General features: G+C 38.3%; 1 protein-coding gene and 1 pseudogene across 1 annotated transcript in view; both read right to left on the bottom strand.

Annotated features, from left to right (window-relative positions):
• Window positions 1-18,817, bottom strand: part of LOC147002968 (uncharacterized) — a 157,629-nt gene that overhangs the window by 29,007 nt on the left and 109,805 nt on the right. The window contains exons 11-15 of the mRNA XM_085840896.1: window positions 17,594-17,660; window positions 7,555-7,583; window positions 7,407-7,464; window positions 5,893-5,987; window positions 56-155 (exon numbers count right to left, since the gene is read on the bottom strand). Coding sequence (XP_085697022.1) covers window positions 56-155; window positions 5,893-5,987; window positions 7,407-7,464; window positions 7,555-7,583; window positions 17,594-17,660 — 349 coding nt within the window. The remainder of the gene's footprint in view (window positions 1-55; window positions 156-5,892; window positions 5,988-7,406; window positions 7,465-7,554; window positions 7,584-17,593; window positions 17,661-18,817) is intronic.
• On the bottom strand, window positions 2,389-3,896 carry LOC110297955 (perilipin-3 pseudogene; annotated as a pseudogene).

Genomic DNA, 18,817 nt, shown 5'->3' with positions numbered 1-18,817 from the left:
TAGGGTTCTGCATTACAGTTTCTACAACAGTTATATTTTACAATGCACTACTTACTTTTCTCTAGGTGCTCTATTACATTTCTTTGTGCATCATCGTCCATGTTGAATGAATGGAGAGCATCTGCGGAAGTTTCATGCAGTCCGTTAGGCACACTCTGTCAAATGAGTATTGGTGACACATTTTAAAGAGGTGTTCTTTGATTTCTAAGAACATAATTTCTAAGTTTTATGAAAATTGTACTTTAAAGCATATGAAGTATATGTTGAAAGCAATGATGTTTTAATTGCAAAACTAATATGCACACTTCAGATTAAATCTTTCATTTCTCATGGCAACTCATTATGTAAGAGAAATACAGAACACAGAGAATGCATTCATAGAGTAGGATCTGATGTACAATATTAACAAAGGTAATCATCTTTAGATTAAAAATTCCTAATTATAATTGGTATGCCCAAATACATTCAGAGGGTATTTGAAAGACAGAAATGCCTACATTATTATCAGGAAGATTTCTTTAAACAATATTAATTTTCTTTCTTCTATTTGTCTCACTTTAATTTGCTTATTTTGACTTATTGCTCTAGGTAGTACTTTGAGCACAATATTGAAAAGGAGTGAGGATTGTGAGCACACCCCCAACTCACAAGTTCAATGATATTGCTCTCATTTTTCTCCATTTAGGATGACATTGGCAGGAATTTTCACATATGCATATTTTATTATATTGAGATATGTTCCTCCTTGTGCTACTACCTGTCTTGGACTGTTATCATGGAGGTATATTGGATTTTGTGAAAAACCTTATCTGCATCTATGGAGAATATCATGTGATTTTTATCACAGGGTCCACTTATGTGCTTTATTCAATTTATTGGCTTGTCTCTTTTAAGCCATCCATACATCTCTAAGATAAAAACAACTTGGTTATGGTGGACCATATCTTTATGTGTATCTGTTTTCAAGGTAAAACATTTATATGGAATATTTTAAATTCTCTGTTCAGATGCCATTGTGAAGGCTTCTAGTTTCTCATCACAATCTTATGGGTTGGTTTTCACAGCCTTATGTCAACTCATCATTGATGAAAACAACACTTATGTTTTCTAACACGGATTTTTAGGCTGGTTAGTTAAATAGAAGCTTCCCACAGCATGCTACACAGTTCATATAAATGGGTGGAACTAAAAACGTTTGTATTGCATGAGATAATCCAGACTCAGAAAGATGAATACTTAATGTTCCCTCTTGTACAATAAAAATTAATGACAAAACATCTCAAAAGGATTGAGAAATTTAATGATAGTGGGCAAGAGAAAATAAAAGGTATAGAAGAAGAAATGAGAAGAAAGAAATGTTATAATTATAATCTCAAATTTTAAATTCAAGTTATGGAAAGTGATATAGATAGATGATAGAGATAGAGATAGAGAGAGAGAGAGAGAGAGAGAGAGAGAGAGATAGAGAGAGAGACAGAGATAGAATGTTCATGTGTGAAGTTCTCAAAAAATTAAAATTTAATTAAAACTAATAAAATTGTAAAATAAACTCAGTGTGAAAGTTATTTTCCAGTATTTCTTCTGTCCAGTAATTGCACTGTATTTGACATTTACTGAGTGAATATCTCATTCTCATTTCAGTATCTTAATATTCACATTCATAAAGATCTCTGGCCACAAAATACAATTGCTGAAAATTAAACTTTTCCCAAATGTCTCCACATTAACATATATCTTCTTTACATGGAAGTGCATTATCTTAATTGAAACCTTTGCTTTTTTATTTTCTTTATGTCCTATCACTATAGCACATGCCCTCATCAGCAACACTCATCTCTTGATAAATCAGCATAGAATAGATACTTGCTAGAGGAACTTCTTTTCCCCTGATGTATGTAAAATTCATTAAGGCAATATTGAACCCCAGGATTTGAGGAACATTAGACACTCAGCCCTTAGTCACTTTCTCATCTGAAATGATTGCAATATCCCAGCTGTCCATCCTTTCACAGTTGCTGTATTCTTGGACCAGGTATCAGGGTCTGTTAGAAAAGTTCTTGCTATCATGGCCTATGATGTAGGAAAGGAACCTGAGTGGAATATCACTATGCTTGATTTACTTCAAGACAAGGTCTTATGTAACTTAAACTATCATTGAATTTGATATGTGGCAGTTGGGCTTTGATCTTGTGAACCTCCTATCTCTACACAACAGTGCTGGCAAAGGATGATAGGCTTGAGCTATCACTACTCAATACCCTCTATGTTTTTAGGGGGAAAAAAATCTAGAATGTTCTGTATCTTTCCCCCCTGGAATATTCCAGATTTTTTTTTTTTTTTGCTTTAAAAGACTGATGGGAATAGGTTAAATACATGTCTCATTCAGACTCAGAGTCGGAGAAGACCAGTTGTACAATAGGAAAAGCAGTCAAGCCAGATAGATGTTGGCCCTGATCCTTCTCCCCACTTCTCTTTAGGGGCTTTCTCAATGATTCCAGGAGCCACATGACTGGAGTGTTTTAGGCCATGTACTCCACAGTGTGGTAGAGGGTCTCCGGGGATCTGGCTATGTGCTGCTAAGTTTGGGCAAGAATGCTAACTGTGAGGTCCTAAAAGGAGTGGATGCTGGAGAAGGTAGCCTAAAGTTCATCCACGTGGCTGCAGGCCTGCTGTTCCTGTGCCCTGACATGGCTGGGCAGATTCTCGGTGCTGGCCCTCAGGACCACACACATGTTCTGCAGCTGCTGGGCAATGTCTGTGAATATGCTGAGTGTCAGGGCCTCTACCTGCTCTGGCTTAGCTGGGTTCTTTCCAGCAAACTGTGGGGTCTTCTGGTTCCGGTGAGGCACATCTGGTGCAGCTTCTCCTACCCCTTCCTCATGCTCTGGCCCGTATAATGTTTCATGGATTCTCTCAGGCTGAGCACATGTGTGAGCTGCTGCAGTCTCTCCTGCGCCTTCTGCCTGGCATTGCACATATTGTAGAGTGAGTGCTCATAGGCATGATTGCGAAGCCTCTCTGATAGCGAACCCAACTATACAAAGTAGTTCTGCTATTCTCACTGCTCCTGCAGTGAGGCCATGTCTGAGTCCTCCAGGGATGTGGCAATCAGGGCTACCTCTGCATCTGTCAGGGGAAGGCGATTGTTTTCTCAGACCTCTGATTTCATCAGCACCCTGCCCATTCTGCTAACCACCATCTGTCCCACACAGGAACCCATGACTGGACACCACTTATCACTGCTAACTTGGCCATGTCCACGCTGCTCTGAACAGCCCCATGGGTCACATCTACTGCTCCTGTGACCTGGGTGACCACCATGTCCTTCGCACTAGACACTGAGCTTGATACCATTTCTCGAGTCCCAGACACTGTAGATGCCACAAGTTCCTTAGTATCCACAAAAACCTTCTCAGTCGGCTGCTGGAGAATGGGCAGTCTTTCCTACAATCTGTCCAGCCATTGGTGTGCATACTCACTGGCCATCACAATCTGGGACTCCAGCTTGGAAAAGATGTGCCATGCCCTGCTAACTGCAGCCATGGTGAGGTTCTTGATGTCTTTCTCAGCCACATCACACACAGTCCTGACATGGGGTAAATCGTCTTGGTGGAGGTGGAGGTGAGGCTCACCATCCCACACATAGAACTGATGAGAAGCAAGTTGGCAACACGGTACACCACACTGGGCTACATGACAGGTTCTCCCACAGAAGCTTGAGCTTCAGCAGGTGCACCTGTCTGATTGCTAGACACAGTCTCAGAAGCAGTTGAAAAGTCCTCAGGTTGTCCAGGCGAGGAAACCTCCCCTATCAAGTCCAGCTCAGATCTCGAGGAAGTTATTATATGTTCAAAACTTAAAATGTCTTCACAATGTTCTGAGACTGCTGAGAGCATATTACTGTATTTTGTGTCTCTGAACAGATTTGTAAAATGTAAATGTATAGTTTTTCATCTATATGAACTCTTCATTACTGAATTCCTGAACATTTATCCACTAAGTAGAGTGGATAATTACAAGGAAATAATTGATTTTCTTCACTGATACAAACAAAAGAATATTTGGATAGTACATTAATGACAAAGCTCCCATTCTAGAAGTTAGCATTCTCTTATTAGTCTGTAAATTGGATTGCAAAATCAAATTAATTCCTCAAATGAAAACCTTGAAATTATCCTGTGATCCCGAGGAAAAGAATATGAACCCTATTGTTGCTGATTCAAAACATTTCCACTAAAATCACAAACAAGATCAAAATGACTATTCTTTTACCTCCTGCTTATTATAATACTTGAAATCTTACCTAGAGGAGTAACACAAGAGAAGATAAATGAAATGTGAAAAGGGAGGAAAGATGTGAAATTATTTTTATAGGTGATACAATTCTAAAAAAAGATCCTATACACTCCAAAAGAAAATTATAAGAACACACTGATAGACACAGTTAGCAAAGAAACAGGTATAAATTTGAAGCCCAAAAATCAGTAGCCTACCTATATAGAAATAACAGACACACTGAGAAAGAAATAAAACAATGCCATTCAAAATAGCCTCAAAGTATAATAAATTAGAATGTCTCACCAAAAGAAGTGAAAGATTTGTACAATGAAGGCTAGAAGATAGTAAAAATAAGAAATTGAAGTTACCAGAACATGAAATGATCTCCTAAGATAATGGAATGGGAGGGTTAATATTGTGAAAATGGACATCCTAATGAAAGCACTTGGGAGGCAGAGGCAGGCAGATTTCTGAGTTCGAGGCCAGACTGGTCTACAAAGTGAGTTCCAGGACAGCCAGGGCTATATAGAGAAACCCTGTCTCTAAAAACCAATAAATAAATAAATAAATAAATAAATAAATAAATAAATAAATAAATGCAATCTGTGTATGCAACACAATCCTTATAAAAAACTTCCTGTGCAATGTTCACAGAAAATGAAAAGGAAAATTAAAATTTCTCATGGAAATACAAGAAAACCCAAGAATAGCTGAAACAATCCTCAGCCATAAAACAGAAACAAAAACACAAAGCAAACAAAACCAAAAAGAACAAAAAACAAAATTGCTGGAAGTGTCACTATTATAGATTTCAAGTTAAACTACAGTTATAGTAATAAAACAGCCTGGTAGTGGTCTCCAAACAAACACTTTAATTACTGGAAGGTAATTGAGGATCCACCTATAAGCCCATAGTCCTAAGTCATCAATATGCATTGCAGAAACAAATGGTGCTGGTCAACCTGGGTATATATAAATAGAAGAATCAGCTAGTTCTTTACCTCTCTTCCTGCACAAAACTCAAAGTCAAATGAACTAGGTATCTCAACATAAGCACTGATTTCTTGAGTACAATAGAGAAGTTACAGAATAATCTTTAATTCACTGGCAAAGTGAATGACTATATGAATATGAGACTGGGAGTACAATCAACACAAATGGAACAACATGAAACTAAAATTATTCTCTGCAGCAAAAGACACGATCATTAACTTGAAGAGGCAGTTTTACAGACTGGTAACATATCTTGACCTGTTAGACATGTGAGGAAAAAGTATCTAGAGTATATAAAAAACTCATTCATTAATTCAAATGATGAGTCATGATAATCATGATACTCACATTTGACCTTATCTTTGCCAATGTGTGTAGCAAATGAAGCAAGTACAATAATCACATATTTACTTTCTACACAGCAAGATAAAATATTTAGCCCTGTAATGTGTTTTTAAGAATTTTCTGTCATTGTGAACAGGTTAAATGTTTTAATTTTAATATTAAGTTATTAATCTGTTGAATGTATAAGGTAGTTTAAAATGTAGCATGTTGGCCAAAGGCAGTATCATTGAAGCAAACAATAATAAATGATAAATTTAAATTTAATTTTTTACTTACAAAACCTTGATTTTCTGCATCTTTATCAAAACTCTCATTTTCCAGTTTACATTTTGATATTTCATCTTCTTCTAGTTCTTTTGACAAATCTGTATCTTTTGTGTAAAAATATGAATAACAATTATGTAAAATAATAGTCTACAAAGAGAAATAATTTATAGTTAGGTTTTTTAAAATATTATTTCAATTAACCATATTGTATATTTATATATTTATATCTTTGGAAGAACTTATAATTGTAAAAAAAAAATCAACATCCTACTTGTATAGATACTAGATACTGGCTCATTTTGAAATGTGCTTTTATATGTTTTGCCTGGAAATTCACTTATTTGCTCCAAAAATCCGCATTCAAACATACTGTAGGAAAAAATGCATTCACCTATGAACAATTCTCTACCTTGTAATAGAATTTATTTAAATATCTCAATAATGAAATCATCATCAAAAATATTCTTAGTTTAATATAAATTTATCTGAGAAAAGCATAGCACACTTATGCTTTGCACTGATGAGCTGCCTCTTTATGACATATTCTAGTACATGGAGTCATTCTTTAAAGATAAAATGTATTTATCTTTTCATAGAAAAAAAAATTATTGTTGTTTTTATTGTGGCTTCCAGAGTTCATTACTGACGTTTAAATTCTTCTGTGCCCCTTCTACTAGAACCAACTTTGTTACAGGTATATCAATTTTTCTCCTTGGTAAGTTGGGACTATATTTTGAATCTTACACAAATGAGTCCTCATTTGTTTTTGTTTTGTTTTCTTTAATTACTTTGTGTATCCCTCATAGGTCCTGATACTGTGCTTTGAAAATAAATAAGCTATTCCAGACATGGATTCTGCACTATACTTCCTGTTTTGACATAGAGTTTCACAAAATAAGTACAGAGAAATAAATATATATGAAAGCAAAATATAGGTATATAAGAAAGTAAATGAATTTTCAATGGCAGCTCCATCATACAACAGTGCATTTTATTTTATTAAAACATATTATATACATGCTTTGTTAAAGCTTTTTATTTTTCTTTTAAATAAATTACAAGGCACTAAGAGATCTACAACAATACAACAACTGATTTTCTTTTTTGGAGATGTGGCATATTGCTGTTTGTCCAGAACAGAGCAGAATATCTATGCTCAAATATCTCTCTGTATTGGCCTTTTATGTGGCTTTAACTAGAGGTGTGCATTCCGAGACTGAGGTCTACCTAAATCATATTCAAACTTTAAGCAAGTCTCATTAGTCTCAAGATTGCCTTCTATAAATTTCTAACAGAGAGAGCACAAACTGGAAATGTTAAGGCTATAGAAACTAAATAATAAGTATCATAGTGTACCTTACATTTACAAATACTTTATTTTGTGCTTGTGAATGTTTCTGAAGTATGTATGTTATTAGTGAATGGCATTATTATCATCAAAAAATAATTGATATCAAGAAGTCTTTGAGCATTTAAATGTATTAAATACATATTTATCATAAAATTTGACTCACAAAATTTACCTGATTGAAGTTGTGGTTCAGAATTAGGTTTGTAGGTTGGATGAAAATAATGCCTAACCTGAATAGATTTTGAAATGAGATAATTAATCAATGTCTTGGACTTTGACCAATATACAATTTTTAAATATAAATATTAAAAAGCAATTACCTCTGGGTGTGGACATTTGTCAGCCCACACTAAAAGGGAAAGGGTACACAATCAATCATATACACAATGACAAATCCAAAACTATCTTTGTGAAAGGTTTGGATGGCAATGAGTTTTCATTCCCTTATTTCAAAAGAAAAAATTCTGATTATTTTACTAGGTAAGATAGCAGCTGACAGAAATATACTAAAACACAACAACAGAAATTTATAAACTAAATAGAATCCCCATCAAAATTCCTACATAATATTTCAGAGAATTTGAAAAACAAAGCCAAGCAAAACCTAAAAAGTATCCTTTCAGCTTAGTTTGGAAACATAACAAAGAAACAAAACAAAACAAAAAGATAGCTAAAACAATCCTGAATATTAAAAGAGGCTGGAGTCTTGCTGGTGGGACTGCAAGTTGGAACAAACACTCTGAAAATCAGTTTGGCTATTCCTTAGAAAATTGGACATAGTTGTACCAGAAGATCCAGCAATAACACTCCTGGGCATATAACCAGAAGATGCTCCAACATGTAATAAGAGCACATGCTCCACTATGATTATAGCAACCTTATTTATAATAGCCAGAAGCTGGCAAGAACCCAGATGTCCCTCAACAGAGGAATGGATACAGAAAATATGATACATTTACACAATAGAGTACTAAGCAGCTATTAAAAATAATGAATTTATGAAATTCTGAGAAAAATTGATTGGATCTGGAGGATATCATCCTAAGTGAGGTAACCCAATCACAAAAGAACACACATGATATGTACACACTGATAAGGGGATCTTAGCCCAGAAGCTCAGAATACCCAAGATATAATTTCCAAAACATATGAAACTCAAGAAGAAGGAAGACCAAAGTATAGACACTTCGATCCATTTTAGAAGGGGGAAGAAAATACCCATGGAAGGAGTTACAGAGACAAAGTTCTGAGCAGAGACTGAAGGCATGACCATCCAGAAACTGCTCCCCTCGCATCCATCCCATAAACAACCACCAAACCCAGACACTATTGCAGATGCCATTGCCAAGAAGAGCTTGCGAACAGAAGTCAGCACAGTAAAGATGACCCTGGTTATGGGGGCAGGGGTGAACTTTCACAACAGTGTGAGCATGAGAGTTCTGACCTTGCCACTCCTCTGCCAAGAGATGGCACTGATGCTGACTCAATGTCCTCCTCCCCCTTACACCTTGCCAGCTGCAGCACTTGGGAGGTAAGTCCCTGTACCTTGTTTGGCCAACATAGTAGTGTTGGCACTGGTGGAGGAGACTTGGATGAACCAGCCCCAAAGGTATGAGTATAAGAGAGCTGGCCTCACAACACATCAACTATAAGGTGGCTTGTGCCCAGGAATGATGTCCTCTACCCCCTAGCCCTTCACCACCTGAGGCAGTTCAGAGAAATGTCTCTGACCTCACAAACTGCACCACTCAGAAGAGTGAGCCCTGCCCCTAACCTGAGCAGCATATTAGAGCTGATCCTGGTGGGAGGGGTATGAGTAAAGGGGCCCTGGGATCAAGACCAAGGGAGAGTTGGCCCCACCACTCCTCCAAAGTAAAACGGCATGAGCACCTGACTGATGCTTTCCCTAACTCTTGCTTCCCACCTGCAGAAGTAGACTTGGCCCAGAGGTGATGACACCTGTAGAGATATTCCTGTTCCTCATTAGCTGTAGCACTCAAGAGAGTGAACCCTTTACAAGGCCAGGGCAGCACACTGGAACTGGTCCTGAGTGCAACAATATAGGTGAGCCAGCCTAAAGAGTATGAGTTATGGAGAGCTGGTTTGATCTTCTGTAGATGAAAGTATTGAGAGGTCTATTTTGAAGATTATTGGAGAGCTATCTCTCATGGTACAGATGAAGGAGATCAGCAGGCTTAGCAACTCAGCTACCATTTAGGTACAGGTCAGGTCCAGGGTTTTGAGTTGGCTTGCTCCAAAATCTACATAATCTGTGACTTGTTGGTGTGTGTGAAAGCACTTGTCCTGTTTATCCAAATTGGTTAACGCATGACATGGGACAAGAACAGGATAATCAAGAGGAGAGAGTTCTTGTGAGGATACAATATTTATGATGTGGCAGAAGAGAGAGCTCAGTCAGACTAATGACTAGTCTCAATGAATATTTGCAAGTGAAGATGTATCAAAAGAGAGATGTTACTGTAGGGCACACTGTGACACACTACTTTTTCCACCCAAAATATTTTTATGTTCTGTTTTTTGATTTTGTTGTTGTTGTTGTTGGTTTTTGTGTGTTTAATTTTGGGGGAGGAAGAGGTTGCAAGGGTGGAGGGCAGATACAAGGGGACAGGGAGATGAGATAGACAAGGGTGCATAATGTGAAACAAAGAATAACTTAAAAAGCTAAAAACAGATGATAGCTAGCTAAATGATAGACAGATGATAGATGGATGATATATTTTTTAATTAATTATTTATTTATTTAATGTAAGTACACTGTTGCTGTCTTCAGACACTCCAGAAAAGGGAGTCAGATTTCGTTAGGGATGGTTGTGAGCCACCATGTGGTTGCTGGGATTTGAGCTCCGGACGTTCGGAAGAGGAGTCGGGTGCCCTTACCCACTGAGCCATCTCACCAGCCCCTAGATGGATGATATTGATAGATTATAGATAGATAGACAGGCAGGCAGACTGACAGACAGACAGACAGATAGATCCCTATGGCAAAAGACACCGGCAATTAAGTAAATGTCATGCTATAGAATAAGAAAATCAGTTAGCATTTCCACATCTGATATGCTGTTAGAATCTAAAATTTATAAAGAACTAAAATAAACCTGAACTTCTAGAAAACAAATAACCTCTAATAATATATTTAAAAATAAACAGGTAATTTTCCTTTTTATGACCTAAGTTCTCTTGGATGTGTAACTTTCTTTTCTTTTTTTTTCTGAATTTTTTATTAAGTATTTTCTTCATTTACATTTCAAATCCTATCCCAGAAGTCCCCTATACCTTCCCCCACCCTGCTCCCCTACCCACCCACTCCCACTTCTTGGCCCTGGTGTTCCCCTGTACTGGGGCATATAAAGTTTGCAAGACCAAGAGGTCTCTCATCCCAGCGAAGGGTTGCAGACCCCTTCAGCTCCTTGGGTACTTTCTCTAGCTCCTCCAATGAGGGCCCAAAGATCAAACACAAACCGAATTGGAAAGAGCTTAGATGTCTTTTGCTTATCAATATATAATGAAGAATTTTGCCCCTGCTAGAAGTAGAAATTATGGCTGCTATCCATCTGCACCCAGAAGCTGAGGCTTTTCCACAGCCCTCTGTATACAGGTCCCACCAGGAGATAGCTGGTCTTCCAGGAATGCTCTCACTTCCAAGTTCAGAGGTGAGATTGCTGCTTTCTCTACAATAAATGTCCAAAGTGAGACCAGTCAGGAGTGCACAGAGCACGGGAACAGTGGAACAGCTGAGACAGGATCTTTCTGATCTGCATTTGCACCTGGGAGTTGAGGCTGTTCCACAGCCTTCCACACCCAAACCCTGTCCAGGAGAGAGCTGGTCTTGCCAGGAGAAATGGGCTTACAGGTCCACAAGAGGGACAAGCTCCAGCCAGAGATAACAAGACCAACTAACACCAGAGATAACCAGACAGTGAGAGGCAATTGCAAGGACCTTACCAACAGAAACCAAGGCTACTCGGCATCATCAGAACCCAGTTCTCCAACCACAGCAAGTCCTGGATAACCTAACACAATAGACAAGCAATATTTATATTTAAAATCAAATCTCAAGATGCTGATAGAGGACTATAAGAAGGACATAAAAAATAACTGAAAGAAATAGAGGAGAATACAGGTAAACAGGTAGAAGTCCTTAAAGAAAAAAACACAAAACTCCCTTAAAGAACTAGAGGAAAACACAACCAAAAAAGTGAAGGAAGTAAAGAAAACCATCCAGTATCTAAAAATGGAAGTAGAAACAATATAAAAAAAAAGCAAAGGGAAACAACTCTAGAGATAGAAAACCTAGGAGAGTGATCAGCAGCCATAGATGCAAGCATCACCAACAAAATACAAGAGATATAACAGAGAATCTCAGGTTTAAAAGATACTATAGAAATCATTGAGACAACTGTCAAAGAAAATGAAAAATGCAAAATGATCCTAACCCAAAACATCCAGGAAATCCAGAGCGCAATGATAATACAAAACCTAAGGATAAAAATAAATAAAAAAGAAGATGGCCACATACACATAATTCTACCTCTAACAACAAAAATTACAGGAGGAAACAATCACTTTTCCTTAATATCTCTTAATAAGTTTCTGAGGAAAAAAAATCAAGATCTCAGAGGATAGAAAGATCTTCCATGCTCCTGGATTGGCATGATCAATATAATAAAAAAATGGCCATCTTGACAAAAGAAATTTACAAATTCAATGCAATCCCCAACAAAATTCCAACTTAATTCTTCATTGAGTTAGAAAGAGCAATAGCAAATTCATCTGGAATAACAAAAATCCCAGGATAATGAAAGCTATACTCAACATAAAAGAACTTTTGGGGGGATCATTATCATTGACCTTAAGCTTTATTACAGAGCAATAGTGTTAAAAACTCCATGGTATTGGTACAGAGACAGGCAGGTAGATCAATAGAACAGAATTGAAGACCCAGAAATGAAACCACACTCTTATGGTCACTTGATGTTTGACAAAGGAGCTAGAACCATCTACTGAGAAAACAGCACCATTTTCAACAAAGGTTGCTGGCTCAACTGGCAATCAGCATATAGAAGAATGAAAATCAATCCATCCTTATCTTCTTGTAGAAAGCTCAAATCAAAGTGTATCAAAGACCTCCACATAAAACCAGATACACTGAAACTCATAGAAAAGAAATTGGGGAAAATCCTAGAGCACATGGGCAAAGGAGAAATTTTCCTGCACAGAACAATGGCTTATGCTCTAAGATCAAGAAACGACAAATGAGACATCATAAAATTGCAAAGCTTCAGTGAGGCAAAGGACACGGTCAGTAGAATAAAATGGCAACCAACATATTTGGAAAAGATCTTTACCAATCCTACATCTCATAGAAGGCTAATGTCCAATATATACAAAGAACTCAAAACTTTAGACTCCAGAGAACCAAATAACCCTATTAAAAATGGAGTACAGAGCTAAACAAAGACTTCTCAACTGAGAAATGCCAAATGGCTGAGAAGCACCTAAAGAAAGTTCAACATCCTCAGTCATCAGGGAAGTGTAAATCAAAGCAGCCCTGGGATTTCACCTCACACCAGTCAGAATGGCTGAGATCAAAAGCTCATGTGACAGAAAGTGCTGGTGAGTATGTCAAGAATGAGAAACACTCCTCCATTGTTTGTGGGATTGTAAGCTGGTGCAACCACTCTGGAAATCTTTCGGACAGTTTCTCGGAAAATGACATAGTACTACATGAGCACCCAGCTATACCATTCCTGGGAAAATGCTCCAACAGGTAATAAGGAAGCATGCTCAACTATGTCCATAGCAGCCTTATTTATAATAGCCAGAATCTGGAAAGAACCCAGATGTCCCTCAACAGAGGAATGGATACAGAAGATGTGGTACATTTACACAATGGAGTACTACTCAGCTATTAAAATCAATGAATTTATGAAATTCTTAGGCAAATGGATGGAAGTGGAGGATATCATCCTGAGTGAGGTAACCCAAATCATCAATTACACACATGGTATGCACTCACTGATAAGTAGTTATTAGCCCAAAAGCTCAGAATACCCAATATACAATCCATAGACCATATAAAGCTCAAGAAGAAGGAAGACCAAAGTGTGGATACTTTGGTCCTCTTTAGAAGACGGAGCAAAATATCCATGAGAAGAGATACAATGTGTGGAGAAGAGCCTGTCCCACCTTGGGATCCATTCCATATACAGTTACCAAACCCAGACACTATTGTGGATGCCAAGATGTACACGTGATATAGCTGCCTCCTGAGAGTCTCTGCCAGAGCCTGACAAATACAGAGGCAGATGCTCTCAGCTAACCATTGGACTTATCATGGGGTCCTCCATGGCGGAGTTAGAGAAAGAACTGAATGAGTTGAAGGGGTTTGCAGCCCCACAGGAGAGACTAAAATATGAACCAACCAGTACTCCTAGAGCTCCCAGGGACTAAACCACCAACCAAAGAGTATGAATGGAAGGACCAATGATTACAGCTGCATATGTAGCACAGGAGGGCTTTGTTGGTTATCAGTGAGAGGAAAGGCCCTTTGTCCTGTGAAGGCTCGATGTCCCAGTGTAGGGGTATGCCAGGACAGGGAAGCAGGAATGGGTGGGTGGTTTGCTGAGCAGGGGAAGGGTGGTTGGGATGGGGGTTTGTGTAGGGGAAGCCAGGAAAGGGGATAACATTTGTAATATAAATAGAGAAAATATCATATATATATTTTAAAAGTTGAAGTTATGGACAGAAGATGGTTACCACTCCAGTGGTTGAATTATTTAAAAGCTGAGGAGGGTGACACTGTAGGAATACCAGGAGTTTCAACTAGCCTGGACCCCAGAGATCTCTCAGATACTGGAACACCAACCAGGCAACACACACCAGCTGATATGAGGCTCTCCACACATATACAGAGGAGGACTGCTGTGTCTGGACACAATCAGAAAAGATGTACCTAACCATCTAGAGAACTGGGGCCCCAGGGAGTGGGGAGATCTGGCGGGGCCAGGGGGTTTGCAACATCCTCTTAGAGACAGGGTTGGGAGGAAATGTGGAGTGTAAAATAGTTGAAGGGTGGGACAGGAGGCAGATAAATTCTGGACTGTAAAAAAGATTAAAGAATACATTTTAAAAAGAAAAAAAATAGAAAAAAGTGGAAATTATGAAATATTCAGGAAAATTAATGAACCTTGAAAAAAAGTAAGGTAACACAGATCCAAAATACAAATATCATAGGTTTTATCTTATATGAATACTAGAATCCATTTAACCACAAAGATTCTTGAAGTAAAAGATGTCAGAGAAGGATCATTGAAGTAAGAAGAAATAGAGTATATATAGTGGGAGGATGTGGGAGATTTAAATGGGAAAGCAATGGAGAAGAAGAGTTAGGATGTTAAAATGGGAAAGACAAGTCATTTAAAAAATATGGAAATTCATTACTGTAGAAACATTCTAAAATAATTATGTATATGAAATAAATCTAAATGGAGTCTATTGGCCAAAATAGATCAAAAGCTCAAGAGATAACACATGCTGGGGAGGATTTGAGGCAAGGGAAAATTTCATTGCTGGTAGGTGTGCAACTTGTACAACTACTTTGTAAATCAATTAATCATTTTCTCAGAAAACTGGATAGTTCTACCTCAGGTCCCAGTTATATCACTCCTGTACATATACTCAAAAGATTCCCCAACTTTTCAAAAAGACTCTTGCTCAACTATATTCGCAGCGGCTTTATTTGTAATAGCCAGAAACTAGAAAAACCTAGATGTCCCTCAACTGAAGAATGGATAAGGGAGCAGTGTGACTTCCACACAATGGACTACTACTTAGCATTAAAAACCAAGATAACATGAATTTTGATGTCAAATTGATGGAACTTGTGAATATCATCCTGAGTGAGGCAACCCAGTCCCAAGAGGGCATGCATAGTATGTATTCAGTTATAAGTGGATATTAGCCATAAAATACATGTATCATGTTACACTCCACAGATAAAAAATAAAGCCAAGCAAGAAAGTTTGAATCTCACTTAGAAGGTGGAATAAAATAGTCCTAACAGGCAGACGGAGAGACGGATCTGGGAGAGAGGGAGCATGGGGGAATTTGGGATCAGGTGTAGGGAACCATAGAGGAGATGGCTAGATGGTCATGAAAATGAAAGGAAGTCTGCAACTTATGGGGATGAGGAAGTAGGGACATATCCAGGATGAGAAATGGCCTAGGAAAAGGGAGGCAACAAGAAACAATGGAGGTGACCTGAGTTATGATTTACTACATTTGTAGTGTGGTACCTGAAGATGCTACTTCCTTTATCCAGACAGGAACCTCAGTGGATCAATAGAGACACCAATTCACACACAAAACTTTCAATGCAAAATTTTCAAGAAATGCAGTACGATAGAGCAGAGACTGAGGGAATGACAAACCAATAACTGGCCCAACATGAGATGTACCCCATAGGTAAGCACAAATCTCTAACACTATTAATGATATTCTGTTAAGCTTGCAGACAAGAGCAAGTTTTCCTCTAAAAGGCTCAGTCTAGCAGTTGACTCAGAGAGATAGAGACACCCGCAGCCAAACAGTAGGTTGGGTTTGGGGGTTCTTATGAAAGAACAGGATGAGGTACTGTGGGTCCCAAGGGGGATAGGAATGCCACAGGAAGACCAACAGAGTCTACTAACCTGAACCTTTGGGGCTCTCAGAGACTGAACCACCAATGAAAGAACATACATGGGCTGAACCTAGCCCTCTCAGTCCATAAATAGTGTATGTGCAGCTTGGTCTTCTTATGGGTCCTGAACAACTGGAACAGGAATATCCCAAAAGCTGTTGCATGTATGTAGGATATGTTCTTCTAGCTGGGCTGCCTTTTCCATCCTCAGTGGGAGAGGAAGTGCCTAGCCTCTTAGAGATGTGAAGTGTCAGGGTGGTAGAATACAAAGGGGTACAAAGGAAAAGGGGACAGGGGAAAGATTGTAGGAGGGGATGGCAGAGATGGGGCAGTGAGCTCTATGTAAAGTGAGTAAGTAAAAAAAAAACTTTTAAAAATGAAAAAAAAATGCAGAAATGCCCAAATGAAGAGAATTCAACCCCACTTGAAAGGGGGAAGGAAATAATTACCACAGGAGGAAGAGGGAGAGAGGAAGGGAAGGGGAAAAAAGGAACAGGATCAGATATGGAGAAAAGAACAGGAGAGAAGCTTAGAAGGCCAAGAGGATAAATGGAAATAAGCACCCTCAAGAAGTGGGAGGTGGGGGGATGCTCTAGAGAGTCCCAGAGTCCCAGGAGTGAGACATTCTTAGGACTCACTGAGGGTGACTTTAGCAAAAATGCCCAACATTGAGAAAAAGGCACTCGAAGAGTCCACCTCCAGTAGATAGATAAAGCCTCAAATGGATGGACAGGGTTACTAAAGCACAATCTAACTTCCTGACCCAGATTTTTTCCTGTCTAAAAGAACTGCAGTGACAAAAATGAAGAAGAGATGAGGGAAAGCAGGTTCAATGACTCACCCAACTTGGGATGATCTCATAGAGGGGGCCCACCAAGGCCTGACACTATTATGCTACAATGTGCTTACAGACAGGAGCCTGGCATGGCTGTCCTCAAAGAGGCCCTACCAGCAGGTGACTGAGACAGAAGCAGATACTTACACTCAAACATTTGACTAAAATCAAGGACCCCTATGGTTGAATTAAGGGAAGGTTTGAAGATGAAAAGGAGAGAAACCCCACAGTAAGACCAAAAGTCTAAACTAACCCAGACAACAGGGAGATCCCAAAGACTGAGCCACAAACCAGTAGCATACACAGTGTGGTCTTAAGCCCCTGGCACATATGTATCAGAGGGCTACCTGGTCTGGCCTCACTGTGCTTAATCCTTGAGAGCCTTGAGGCCCCAAGAAAGGGAGAGACCTGGTAGTGGGGGAGCACCCTCTTTGAGGCAAGGGAGAGGGGGAATGGGATGAGTAATTGGGGGGACTGAAGGGAGACAATGACTGAAATGTAAATAAAATAATTTAAATAAAAAATCAATATGAGCTTTGCTTGAAAAAAAGAAAATATTTGAAAGCATATGAAACTATTGGTTACTTGTAGTTGAGCCAATGGCACAAGGATCCTTTGGAAACTCCCAAATATCTCATGTATAAGAGAACATATACATCTTCCTGTGACTATATCAATTTTATACATTGTTCAAATTTATTAACATCTAAGTCTTATTACATGCTTGATTACCTTTGTCTTGCTATAAATTTACTCAGTGATTTCTTTAGATGGTAAAACTTATCATTATCTTGTCTTAAAAAAATCACTTCATGATGATGCTTACCTTGACTTTCATTTTTGTCTGAATCATTTCCTGTGTTGTAAGAATGGCCAGGTATCTGGGAAGTGTTCTGCATTTCCTGGAAGAAATATCAAAAATATTCTGTCAAATAGTGTTAGTAATAATGAGTATCAAAAAGTTCTTATTTTTTTCTATGAATATGTTTTGATTTCTGACTTTAAGAAAATTATACTTGAGAATATATGCAATATATTTTCAAAAACATATTTTAGGTGGAAATCTTATAAATACACTCAAGGTTAAGTCCATCTTTCATTTCTCATGGCACACCATTGGATACAAGTAGTACAGAAGAGAGAATACATATATACACAGAGTGTTACCTGAGCTGTAGATGTTAACTAATTTTATATTATAATATCTAAAACTAATTTGTATTTCCTAGTAAAATTGGAAATTATCCATGAAATAAATATTAGCATTCTTAATGAGGCCATTGCTCTAACATATACAAAATTATACATGAAGTATTATAACAATGACACTGTATGGTTAGGTGTGATAGGAGATATGTCATGGTTAAATTTATTTATAATATGTCATGATGAGTGTGATGATCAAAGCAGAAAATGCTTCATTTCAGTAAAAATCAGCTGATAGAACTGACATATTTTATTAATTTCTTATAGATAGAAAACTTTGACCAAAATGATAAAGAGAAAAATGTGTTTTATATGTTATTTTTAGGTAATGAAATTAGAATACAATGTGTGTATGGTATGCAAACAGTTCTCAGTGAACTGAAATATTCCTTAAATACAGCATTTTCCCAGTTTCTTCTTTATCCCAACCCATGGGACCTAGTTATTCGAGGGATCGAGGGGGACCAGGCCTGAAAAAGAAACGGGCAAGAAAAGGGAGCAAGACCAAGCAAGGGGTTGTCAAGGTCTGTTTAATGGAGGCTAGTAGCCTGATTATAAGCACACAGTGAGAGAAAATAGGGAGCAGCTGAGGGGGCATAATCAAAGCACAGAGAGAGGGATGGTCATCTGGGGCAAATGCTGATTGCAGGCTTCAAACATCTTGCAGCTTATCTTGGAATGCTGGCTCTATCTAAACAGTTCCAGGCACCAAGTGGAGACAAGAAGGAGAGGGTGACACTGCTCCCATCAAAGGGTCAGTCGGATCTTCAGGGTGGGATTTGTTGAAGGTCTGGTTTCCCACATTTTGGTCTCTCGGACTTCCCCCTTTTTTCTTTATTAAAGC

Source organism: Mus caroli, unplaced genomic scaffold (assembly GCF_978045245.1).
Source record: "Mus caroli unplaced genomic scaffold, Mus_caroli_1 scaffold_8, whole genome shotgun sequence".
Lineage (NCBI taxonomy): Eukaryota > Metazoa > Chordata > Mammalia > Rodentia > Muridae > Mus > Mus caroli.
The sequence above is the reverse complement of the archived record's forward strand: the minus strand, read 5'-3'. Positions and strand labels throughout refer to the sequence as shown.